The 12,859-nt window shown below is 44.8% G+C and overlaps 1 protein-coding gene across 1 annotated transcript in view; it reads left to right on the top strand.

The window, feature by feature from the left end:
• The window catches only part of LOC120909304 (membrane-spanning 4-domains subfamily A member 4D-like), a 69,525-nt gene that overhangs the window by 53,677 nt on the left and 2,989 nt on the right, over positions 1 to 12,859 (top strand). Inside the window, exons 5-6 of the mRNA XM_040321051.1 lie at positions 687 to 845; positions 7,864 to 7,983. Coding sequence (XP_040176985.1) covers positions 687 to 845; positions 7,864 to 7,983 — 279 coding nt within the window. The remainder of the gene's footprint in view (positions 1 to 686; positions 846 to 7,863; positions 7,984 to 12,859) is intronic.

The raw sequence follows: 12,859 nt of genomic DNA, 5'->3' as shown, positions 1-12,859 counted from the left end.
TTTATCTCTCACATATGAGCATATGAATTGTATTAAAGGGTCACTAAAGGAAAAAAATGTTTTTGCTGAAATGACTGTTTATTTGGTATAGAGACATAAAAGTTAACTGATTCCTTTTAAAAATGATTAAAAATTGAATTTAATCTATCATATAATGTGCCTCTAGTTTCACTTTGGTTTTAAATGTACATACATGAAGTTCCGGGTGAGAGGTGAGTCGGGAAGACTCACAGAACAAAAACAAACAAATCCAGGGCAGTGTTTTGTTTTTAAAATGAATCTGATAGGTTCTGAGGAGTTTTAGACACACAGTAATGACAGCTTAGACCACCGTGAGAAAGCTCCCAGTACGATGGTTATAAGGAAACAGGCAACCAGGAAGTGTGGAGATCACAGCAGAATTACAGCTACTTCAAAGCAAAAACGAACAATGAGGACATGAAACCAGTACTGCAGTAAGGTAAAGGAAGCTATTTAGCTAGAAAAAAAAATTCCTTTAGTGACCCTTTAAGGTTATTAGCAGTTCTAGCTGTATATGCATGCAAGTCACATTAGCAACCTAGGACGGGTCTTAGTTGGCCAGCTACAGAGTCCCTGGCTACATAACAGTTTGCAAACATTTTACTTTAAGTCTGTTAATGTTATTATTGTCTCATGGGTTTATTCTTCCTGTTTTCACTTTACAGATCAGAGGCTCTCTGGGACTGAACATCATTAGCTCCATTTTCAGCATGACAGCTGTGATCCTAAACAGTGTTGATTTTATAATCATTCAGTGCTACCGTTTTAATTACTCTAGTAGTTACACTAACTTGGATGGGTACTATCTATGCCAACAGGAACTTGTAAGTATTATTTTGGTAATTATATAAATGGAAAGGTTTTTTTTTTTATATATATATATTTTAGTTCTTAAAAACAATAATCACTAAAAAGGTAGGTATACTGATTCAAATGTTATTCTATTTTCGCAAAAGGATTCCTGTTCAAAAATGGGCTAGTTTTTTGTACAATATGTGTAGCGCCTGGTTACTTCTAAGAACCGGTGCTAATTTAAATTTAGAGGGGGTCAGAGCGTTAGTTAGCTCTGACCAGGCTGATTTGTTTGAATTTGGGTCTCTGTCTCAGCTTGGCTGTGCTGTGGTCTCATTCTGTCGCTTCTGGGGTGCTGATGCCACCCCAAGACGACAGGTGGCAGCAGTGGAGTCGAGGTTTGGGTGCTTTTCCCCAGCGGCCTATCAGGAGGTGTTTTTCTTGCTGTGCATGCTGGGGGAGGGTATTTATGGGACAGACGCCATTGGTCTGGGTCTTCTTCCAGTGAGGCACCCACCTTTAGGGTGACCACATCACGGCACCCTGGTAGAAATGGCCTACCAGGCCGGGGTGCGCGTGCCACGCGGTGTTCCTGGTTCCGGGACCACGTTGGTCCGGAACATTTTGAGCTGTGGCTGGGCCCCAGTGATCGACTGGGTCCCCAATCCTGAGAAGATCCCAAGCATTGTTCCCTTGAGAGGAAGCTGTTCGGTGGGGAGTCCACCTGAGAGAGCCAAGAGAGGCTGGCGATCCGATAGGGTCCTGACAATCCACCAGGGATCAAGGTAACCGGACACTGAAAGGCTGGACTTGGTCACCTATCAGTCGGTAACCTAACTACTAACTACCTGAAGGAGATCCAGGCACAAAGTCTATCAAGGAGGATTGTCTCCGCTATCTCAATTCTAAGGAGGGTCTGTGGCAGAGACTTTTTCCCTTAAAGTTCTGAGTGATACTCTGGCTGCCAGGTCAGTGAGAGTGGCCTGTCCAGGTACACTACGCCCACTCTGGCTGGAGTGGCGAAGAAAACAAAGTGTTGTTGGAAGCAGGACTGTTTCCTATTTGTTACGCCTGAGTCTGCTGTTTCTTCTCCTACTACATCTTTACTCTTCACCACAAGTTTTATTGTTTTTACCCAGCTAGGTAATAAAGAGCACAGAAAAAGACACCTGTTGTGGACATTCCGTTACTACTGCTTTTACCATACACCCTTAAACTTGGGGGTAGTGCTACATATAAATAGTATAAAACCATTGTTTTAGTGTCTATAAGTGGGGGAGTGGAAGGTGGGGAGGGGGATGGTGAAAAGGTGGCTGTGAGTTGGGTGTGGGGGATGGGGATGAGGGTGGTGGAATGGTGGCTGTGAGTGCGGTAGCGGTGGATGGGGAGATGGTGTGATGTTTGTGAGTGGGGGTGTCGTGGATGGGAAGATGTGGTGGTGAAAAGGTGTCTGTGAGTGGGAATGCAGTGGAATGCAGTGGATGGGGAAAGTGGTGGTGGCTGTGAGTGGGGGTGTTGTGGATGGGGATGGTGGAAAGATAGTATGGAAAAAGAAATGTAGTAATTGCGCAGGTGAAGAGTAGTGATAAATAATCAAATAAAAAGCATCTGGCAATCACACAACAGAACACTTTGTGTAAAAACATTAAAATAAAAAAAATTGCCTTGCTAATAACTTGTGAACAATATGTAGCACCCGGATATTAGGGTGGGTTGCTAACAAATTTAGCTTGCTAGGTGGTAACTAGCCTGGCTGATTGATCAGGGATTTGCTGGCTTTTTCCCTAACTCTGGATTTGATGCACCTCTCCCTTTGGTCACTAGGTGGTATTGTTGCCTGTGGCAGCAGAATGATGAGGGCATAGGGAATCCAGACTAGGAGTGAATAGGTTGACTTATCCAATTAGCAGGCGTCTCGTTGGTCCCTTAGCCTGCTGGGAGCGCCTATTTATTCGGGAGGAGTCAGGTGATCGGGGTTCTGTGCCACCTGGGTGTACGTGTGTTACAAGGTTCCGGGTTGCTAGGCCAAAAGCCTGAGGCCTATCCTGGGAGCACCTGGCTGCTAGGCTGTCTGAGGCCTATCCACGTATGAGAGAAGCAGTGCGAGGTTGGGGCTTTCGGCCAGAAGCCCAACCAAGTTGCAGAGGTTCCACATTGTTGCCAGCGGTGAGGGAGAAGCAGTTGTCACATGGGACGACCACTCCTGTTTCCAGAGGCAAGTGAGGATCAGAGATAAAGGAGAAACAGTCGCCATTAAGGGACAACCACTCCAGTTATCAGAGGCCAGTAATGGAAGTCTGAATAAGTACCAGAGCAGCCTTATTCACTAGCCGGGGAAGGCGGGAAAGCTACAGCCAAGTCGGGGACCCAGTGGGTTTGCAGGGGTGGCGCTTGAGGAGAATACAGCGGGTTAGCTGTGGAAGAGTTCAGGGGATCCAATGACGACTGAGATATTGAAGTCTAGTGAGAGACCGGGAGCTCAGTGTGTGAAGATCTACAGTACGATACTGTGAGATGTGGGAAAAGATCTATAACGGGTTACTGTGTACTGATCTCTATTGACTGTTAAAAGTTCAGTTGCCATTGGACACAGCAGTTCTACAAATACAGTTGCTGCATCTAGCTTAAAGGCCCTCTACCTGTATAAAAGGAGAAGGGTGCTTCTGCGTCACCAAATGTAAGATAAGGATAAACAATCAAATAAATGCTGCTTAATCAGAATAAGTAAATAAATAATTATATACCTCAAGTGGATGTGATAAAAAGTGATCAGCGCATAAATTAAGTAAATCAATAATACATAAATAAATATTCCAAAGTGAAAATTAACTTAGTGATAAAAGTGGTAAAATACCAAAAAATATTGTGCAAAGTGCAGTAATACTGTGCAATATATGCATAGGACGAATAGTAAACAAAAAAGTCCCAAAGTGGATGATAAAGTGTACTTGTGTAAACAGATATCCAAACAAATGTGTTTCCTGGTGCACACTAGAAGAACTGAATGCTGAATCATTGTTTTACATTGCTTAACAGTCCTTTATGTAAGTTTATATGTTTTTATTTAATACAATTCAATGATATACCTCACTATGGGATGTCTCTCTGCTTTACACTTGGACTAACATCGAGGAGAGATCCTGTAAAGCCATCTACACCCACAGTGACAGACAACAGCTGGAGACCAACGCAGAGGAACCATCCCTGGATTATTTATATCCGCACAAGCTGTTATACACCTTCCATAAGGTAAGCGCTCTGTGAGCACAACTTATGGAAGAGCTACATAAGAAGACTGTGAAGACACATTTGTTTGGATATCTGTTTACACATGGACACTTTATCATCCACTTTGGGACTTTTTTGTTTACTATTCGTCCTATACATATATTGCACAGTATTGCTGCACTTTGCACAATATTTTTGGCATTTTATCACTAAGTGAATTTTCACTTTGGAATATTTATTTATGTATTATTGATTTACTCAATTTATACGCTGATCACTTTTTATCACCTCTACCTGTATAGCTGTCTGCCTATTATTTTGTCTCTGAGTCTGCCAATTGCTATTGCATATGCCTAATGGTGTCATGGCCCTAAACCCTCTCTCCCTCAGTTCTTGTTAAGAGACAATAAATCTCTTTTGTTTGCATTCAAGAAGTGACTGGCACCAGTGTTTTCAACTTGAATTACACCCACCATGCCTAGTAACCCATATTGTGAGGAAGGATGTCAGCTCTCCCTCACTCTGGAGGTCCACATTAGGCATTTGGAGGTCAGGGATGTCGCTAATAATATAATAATTGTTAGTCTATAAAGTGTCCAAACATAAAGAAATCCTTGAAATTGTGTCTCTTGGGGTAATAGATGACAGAAACACCAAAATTGCACCTTCCACTGTTAAAATAAAAGATATGCCCTTACCGAATAGCTAGACTCCACGTTATAGGAGCCTAGTAAGACATTGCTTCCAATGGATGGATCTTCATGTTATAGGAGCCTAAGACTTATATTCACACATCATTGGAGTCTAGCTATCCGGTAAGGGCACACTTTTTATATTCCTGGTGGAAGGTGCACTTTTGGTGTTTCTGTCATCTATCACCCCAAGAGACACGATTTCAAGGATTTTTTCATGTTTGGAAACTTTATGGCATGGGCATGCATGGCTTCCAGTGGCACTGGGTCATTGGTGTATTTATATATATATATATATATATATATATATATATATATATATATATATATATATATACACACACAGACCTTGCTGTCACAATATGAAATATGTGTGTATGTGTATATATATATATATATATATATATATAGTGAGGGTGGGATTCTGTGCTATGTGTGCTGAGTTACACCATATTCTGGAGAGAAAGACACACTAATTGCACAGCTGTGTGTTCAGCTATTTAGTTCTGACCTGACTATGGCTCAGGGCCCCACCCAACAGACAGGAAGTCTGTTCCCGGGAATCAGGTGGATTCCCAAATCTCTCTGAGTGTCAGAGATGCTGCATGGGGACAGCTAAAGCATGCATATCTGCAGGAGGCAGATGTCATTTGATGATTGAACAGCAAGACGCTGACAGGAGTAAGCTAGTTGTGTGCTTAACTCTAGAAAACTGGTTGTTCTGAAGGAACAGAACCTTAGGCCTAAGCTAGAGGTCTGAAACTGCCGGATGGCAAGTGTGAAAGCCAGGAGGGTAATCTATTGAGTTTGCAAGATGCAGGAATGGTGGAACCCCCTGCGAGGGCTGCTAATGTATTTGTGAACTTTTGTGCTTTTAAATAAAAGTGGGCTACCAGGCCTTTAAAAACTCAGTTCTGGACTGGCGCACTCACTGGAAAACACATCTATCGCTGGAGTCTAATAACCCCAATCTTACAATATATATATATACACACACACACACACACACACACACACACACACACACACACACACACAACAGTCCTTTTGGGTCCAGGGCAGTGCCATGGATAGGGCCTACCTGCCTCCTAGTGGTAGTGGTGGGGCACCCCATTTCCCCAACTTGGGCATAGTTTTTTCCTGAAATCAGCACTGTTTGGTATGTTAAGCTGGCCATGCATGGACTGAATTTAATCTGATTCCTGATGTATTCCTGATGTATCAACCAAAACTCTAGCTACGGCAGCCTGCTGTACCATGTACTTGTATGAGAAATGTACTTGTACGAGAAAGTATCCTGTTCTCTTTTTATTGCTTCCTGCTGTTCCTGCCAGTTCCTCTGCTTTCCTATTAAAAAAATTACCACGCTAAGCAGGAGAGCACAGCATGGTCAGTTCTCTAGCTGTGCTGGGAACTCAGCCTGCTCTCCTCCAATTATCAGACTTGTCCTGACCCCCCCCCCCCCATTGCACAGCCATTCACTGAGAAGCTCAGTGTGTTGCTGCTTCTTCTCCCCCCATCGCTTATGCAGCTTAGAACAGAGGGAATGTGATCACATTGTTGTCTTTCATTTCTATTTTAAACTGAATGTTTTTTTTTACAAGGTGATCATTTACAATCACTTTAAAATCAACCACAAAAATGTGGAGTCTCCCACCCCCACAAACATACGAATGTAAATGCATGTGTAGCGCCGGGTTACTTCTAAGTACTGGTGCTGACAAAATTTTAGGGGTGATCAGAGTGTAAGTGACTCTGATCTAAATTTACATTGCAGAAAAGGGTCTCTGTTTCGGCTTGGCTGTGCTGTGTGCCCATTCTGTTGTGGCTGGAGTGTCATACAACCTCGGGGCGACAGATGGCAGCAGTGGAGTTGAGGCTTGGGTGCCGTTTGCCAGCAGCCAATGAGGAGAGAGGCTCTCTCGCGAGGCATGCTGGGAGAGGGTACTTCTTCCGGTGTGGCACCCACCTTTAGGGTGACCACACATCACGGCTCGTTTGGAATGTTTAAGCTGTGGCGGGGCCCCAGTAATCTACTGGGTCCCCAAATTCTGAGAAGATCCAAGCGTTGTTCCTTTGAGGGGAAGCTATTCGGTGGGGAGTCCGCCTGAGGAGAGCCAAGAGAGGCTGGCCTTCCAATAGGGCCTCGATAATCCACTGGGAATCAAGGTATCCGGACACTGGGAGGGTGGACGTTAGTCACCTGTCAGTCGGTACCTAACTGAAAAAACTACCTGAGGGAGATACAGGTCCAAAGCATATTAAGGAGAATTGTTTCCATGATCTACATTACAGGGAGGGTCTGTGGCAGAAACTTTCTTCCCTTAGCATTCCGAGTGATACTCTGGCTGCCAGGTCAGTGTGAGAGGCCTGTCCAGGTACACTAAACCCACTCTGGCGAGAGTGGCGACGAAGAAACAAAGTGGTTGGAAGCAGGACTGTTTCCATATCGTTATGCCTGAGTCTGCTGTTTCTCCTCCTTCTACATCTTTACCCTCCACTGAAAGTTTTATTGTTTTACCTTGTTGGGTAAATAAAAGTGCAAGAGAAAGACACCTGCTGAGTGGATATTCCATTACTACGGCTTTCATTAACTACCCTAGACGTAGGGTTGCCACCTCATCCCTTTAAAACCGAAAACATATTAATTACACAGGTTCTCTGGCTGATTAAGGTGCTAATTAAACTCACTAGGTGCCTTATCGACATTAAATTAGCCCCAGAACCTGTGTAATTACTATGTGTTCGGGTTTAAAGGGATGAGGTGGCAACCCTACCTAGACGGCGGGGTGACAGAGGTAACAGGCCATCCCATTCAATAACCAGCGGCTCCTTCGGGGGTGAGCGCAACACATGTTTTGGGAAAATCCAAATCGCCAAGCACGCCAGAGTGGGATCAATAACTATAGGCCCGTTATTCATGGCAATCTCCAACCTGATGACTTGTTGGGACTTTAAAAGCATTGCCTATTGAAAAATATAGGCTACAGAAATTTGGTGCCATTTCACGGGTGCACGTGATTTTAAGGTTTGACATGTTGGGTATCTATTTACTTTTTTTTACAAAAATGTGGGTAATTTATTGTGTTAGTGTTGCTGACTTAACAGTTTTTTTTTTTTTTTTTTACAGACGAGGGGTTATGCTGTTCTATCTGTACTGCTTGGGATAAATTTGCTGCTCTTCTGTATCACCATTTCCACCTCTGTTTTTGGATGCCGGTCTCTCTCAAAAGAACAAAATGTCAACCAGGTAAGAGACGTACGAGATTACAATTAAAAAAGTGTCAAGTCAGGGGATTAGCAAAGTCTTATCACCCACCAGCTTTGGAAAACCCCTTTGCTTTGAGATCTTTGTCCTAACTCTCCACTGTGGCCTTAACTAGGATTGTGTTTAGACATCATCCTGCTCTAGGAATTTATGAATGGTAACACCATGATCTCCACCTCTTTAAAGTGGAGTTTCCATCCCAAAAATATTATTTCATTATTGTGCTCATTAGACCTAAAAAAGAAAAAAAACATTTTTACCCATCTGGAAATGCCTGTTGCTATGCGGTCCCACGAAATCTGCCTTTGGATCCACCTAGGATTCTGACATCATCTCCCTCTAATGCTCCTGGGAAATGTGTGTCATCATTTCCCAGGATGCAGTGCGCTACCCAATTATCACTCCCCATCCAAGACTTCCAGGAAGTAAGGGCCAGATTCACCAAAGAGATACGACGGCGTATCTCCTGATACGCCGTCGTATCTCTGTGATCCGCCCGTCCTAACTATGCGGCTGATTCATAGAATCAGTTACGCATAGTTAGCCCTAAGATCCGACAGGTGTAATTGACTTACACTGTCGGATCTTAGGATGCAATTCTATGCCGGCCACTAGGTGGCGAGGCCATTGAGGTCGGCGTAGAATATGCAAATGACTAGTTACGGCGATCCACGAACGTCCGCGTTACCCGTCGCTCTAACTTCACGTAGTTTCCGTCGAGATACGCGTCGTAAAATTAGGGCTGAGCCCTAGGTGTTCTAAGCAATGTTAAGTATGGCCGTCATTCCCGCGTCGAAATTTAAAAAATCACGTCGTTTGCGTAAGTCGTCAGTGAATGGCGCTGGACGCCATTTACGTTAACATCTAAACAAATGACGTCCGTGCGACGTCATTTAGCGCAATGCACGTCGGGTAATTTTCCAGACGGAGCATGCGCAGTACGTTCGGCACGGGAACGCGCCTAATTTAAATGGACGGGCTTGCGCCGAGCGGATTTACGTTACACCGCCGCAAGTTTACAGGTAAGAGCTTTGTGTATCAGGCGCTTACGCTGTAAACCTGCGGCGGTGTACCGTAAATGGGATACGTTACTCTGCCGTGGAGCAACGTAAATGTATCTGAATCTGGCCCTAAGTGCTTGTGAGCTTCACAATGCCCACAAGCAAAATGACAACGGTGTGGACTTTTGAATAACTATGCGGAGCGGCGGCGGATTGTAAAATAGTAAGTGACCGGATTTATATTATAAAAACGCATGATGAAAGGACATACATTTAAAAAAATGCCAATTGTGGTTGGAACCCCGCTTTAATTAGATTACTTTTTTAGTAACAAATATAGAAAAAAATCAATAAACCTTTAGTTTTACAACCGAGCCTCTCCAATATGACTAACAAGTATCCTCATTGGAAGATTTCCACTGTGAGGCCTCGAATACACACAACCGCTTTTCTCTCTAAAAAACAGCAAGAAAACTGCTGGCAGAGCTTTCTTGCCGAGAAAATCATTTGTGTGTATGAGGCTTTCAGGTTTCTCGTCAGGAAATCTGGCCAGAATCTCGACGAGAAAAAAAAAGAGAACCTTTTTTTTTTTCTCGTCAAGATTCTTGTCGGCCTGTTTCCAGACGAGAAACCTGAAGCCCCATACACACTATCAGTTTTCCTGCTGGTTTTCTCTTCAGGTTTACCAAAACCATGTAGTACAAGGACCTGCCTGATTGTATTCAAATTGAAACGCTTAAGGTTTGACCTCATATTAGATGGTTTTGGTAAACCTGAAGAGAAAACCATCAGGAAAACTGATAGTGTGTATGGGGCTTGAGAGTGTGTATACTTACCTGTCGACGTGGAAACCTGCACATGCTCAAAATGACTTTGACGTACAGTACAGTATGCGCGGTAGCTTCCATAGCATAGGTTGGGTGAAGCAAGATGGCGGCGACGGCATTGAATGTGACGAGCGCATGATCGTCATACGCAATGATGTCACCGTGTTCTTGCCTTTCAAGAGAACCGCGGTTCTTTTGAAAAGATCAGTGTGTACACTTGGGCGGCAAGAGATTCTTGCGAAGAATCTCGTCGGGAAAAACAGCTCATCCCTACTGTTGGGCTTTGGAGTATTGAACAGCCAATTCTCCTAAGTGAACTCTGCCTTTCTCTTATGTTTTTTTTCCACAAGTTAAGTCTGTGCATATTGTCTCTATGCCTGCCTTCTCCAGGTCTGTGCTGTTTTCTTCTCAGTTTTCCCCTTGGGGTTTGGGGCTGTCTCCTACCCGGTCTCTCCCGTCTTCCCCCAAGTTGTGCCTGTTGCAAGGGCCTCCGCTATCAGAAGATAGTATACTTGGTATACTCTTCAAAACAGGCAATGCTTCTATTGATTTTCCCAGTCAAAAACAGCAACCTCCCCTCTTCTGTCAGCTTCCCAATGTCTAGGCTTGTTGGGTGAAATTTCAGCTTGTATCCCAATGGTCCCTTGGGCACACTGGCACCTACGGTAATTCCAGAAAGGTTTTCTTGCCCTAAGTAAGAGGCAACACTTGGGGCAATTGATCAGGTTATTGCCCTACATGAAGATGAGTCTGTGGTGGTGGTTGAAGAGGGACTTTCTGGTGTAATCGCCATCCTTGTGGTCAAACTCAATAAACCTAATTATGACGGATGCCAGTGAGACGGGCTGTGAAGTGGCTTGTGAGGGCTTCTGCGTTCAAGGAAAATTAGAGCCCATTCTTTTTACATTCCATTTAGCCCTTACAGCCCCAGCTGCCAGGATCAAGGGAACATCAGTCCTATTGCAGGTGGACAACAAGGCAGTAGTTGTCTACATTCAAAGACAGGGGGTACACCCAGTAGCACCCCTCTCAGGTGTAATTCTGCCCAAGCCATAATGGGTTTAACTTCCCTCAAAGATCTGAGTGCAATCTACTTGCTGGGCAGGCTGAACATAGAAGCAGATCTTTTTCACAATTATCACCAGATTCAAACTAGTGGTCGCTGTAGTTGCAAGTCTTCCTTCAGCTGGTCCATATGTGGGTACTTACCCAAATAGATCTTTTCCCATCCTCAAGCAAATACAAATTTCTGAGGTTTCTGACTCGATTTCTGCATATGTCTTCCCTCTGTAAGCGCTCATAATGAGATTCTTGTCAAGACCAATGAGAGAGAAAGTCTTGATGATAACCATCTTACCACACTGGCCATGTAGATCCTGGTTTCGTCTCGTACTTAGTCTCATCGCCCAAGCCACAATGCATCTTCTGGCCACGTTGAATATGCTGTCACAGGGGAACCTGGTACACCCGAACTTGAGCAAGCCAGGCCTTTGAGGGTGATGGTTAAAAAGGAAGACTGGAGGACCTAGGATGTTCAACACAAGTCATTTCGATTTTGAGGTCTAGAAAACCCACTACTAATATCGTCTATTAAAATATATGGAACAGATTTGTTTCTTTTGTGATAGGAAGGAACTTTTCCCCTACCTCTCCATCTGTTTTGGATCTAATGGATTTTCTACAGACTGGCCTAGATCTGGGGTTGAGCCTAAGCTCTAAAAGTACAGGTTGCGTCAATCTCGGCAAAAACAAAGGTCAAGTGGATGGAGGAACCGCTAGTTATCCAATTCCCTGTGTTCAAAATCCATCTCCCAGGAAGAGAACATTTCCCCAATAGGATTTGTCTGTGCTACTTGATTTTCAATCAAAGCAGCCTTTTGCACAACCCCCCACAGAGCATTGTTTGATGTGGGCAATTTTTCTAATAGCAGTAACCTCCAGGAGGAGAGCATGCAAACTTCAGGCCCCCAGAGCTTCAGAGCGCTATGTCTTGTGTTTCCAAGACAGGGAGAAATTGTGACCTGTGGAGCAGTTCATTCCCAAGGTGGCCAGCGAAAACATCATTTCACCTATCAGAAGCCTGGACCCTGCCTAATTTCCCAGTGTCACAGACCGATGCCTTGCACAAACTTGATATTTCCAGAACACAAAGAAATAAAAACAGCCGAAGCTTAATTTTTGGTAGCAGAAATACGCACATGGTCCCCGCCCATCCTCTCTGCCTCCTATTGAGTTTAGTAGGGTAGGGAGATGCTGTGTCGAGAGACTGAAAGAGAAAATCGGCCAAAATCCGCTGTCTCGGGCCAGGCCAGTAGAGTGAAGGCGGAGGATCTCTCCACTGCGTATCAATGGCGGAACTACCAGGGTTGCAACAGTCACAGTTGAGTTCTGCCACTGTAGGGGGTCCACCGCTGCCTGGGAGATAGTACACTGGTCATTCACAGGGACTCACAGGCACACGGTCCCCGCCCATCCTCTCTGCCTCCTATTGAGTTTTGTAGGGTGGGGAGATGCCATGTCGAGAGACTGAAAGAGAAAAATCGGCCAAAATCAGCTGTCCCGGGCCAGGCCAGTAGAGTGAAGGCGGAGGAGCTCTCCACTGCTTGAGGTGTCCCCATGTCAGGATACGAGTTACTAGCAAGGAGGGGAAACCGAGTGATCTGCAAGTGAGTGACACTGATCCGATCCCTCATATCAGCACTGCAAATAATCCCACACCACCACCACTGCCACTGATCGCACCTCCCCTCACACCACTGCCACTGATCCCATCCCATAACCACCAACCTTGCCACTAATGACACCCCCCACCACCACTACCAATCATCCCACCCCCCCCCCCACAACCACCAGACTTGCCACTGATTCCATCCCCCTTCACCATTGCCACTCATCTCATCCCACCAACACTGCTATCAATCATCCCATCCCACTGCCACTCATCCCATCCCCCACTACCACAGCTAACACTGATCCCATTTCCACCCAACTACCACTGCTGCCACTGATCCCATCCCCCACCACCACCGC

The sequence above is a fragment of the Rana temporaria genome, chromosome 8, assembly GCF_905171775.1.
Source record: "Rana temporaria chromosome 8, aRanTem1.1, whole genome shotgun sequence".
In the NCBI taxonomy this organism is placed as follows: Eukaryota; Metazoa; Chordata; class Amphibia; order Anura; family Ranidae; genus Rana; species Rana temporaria.
This window is presented reverse-complemented; position numbering and strand designations above follow the sequence as displayed.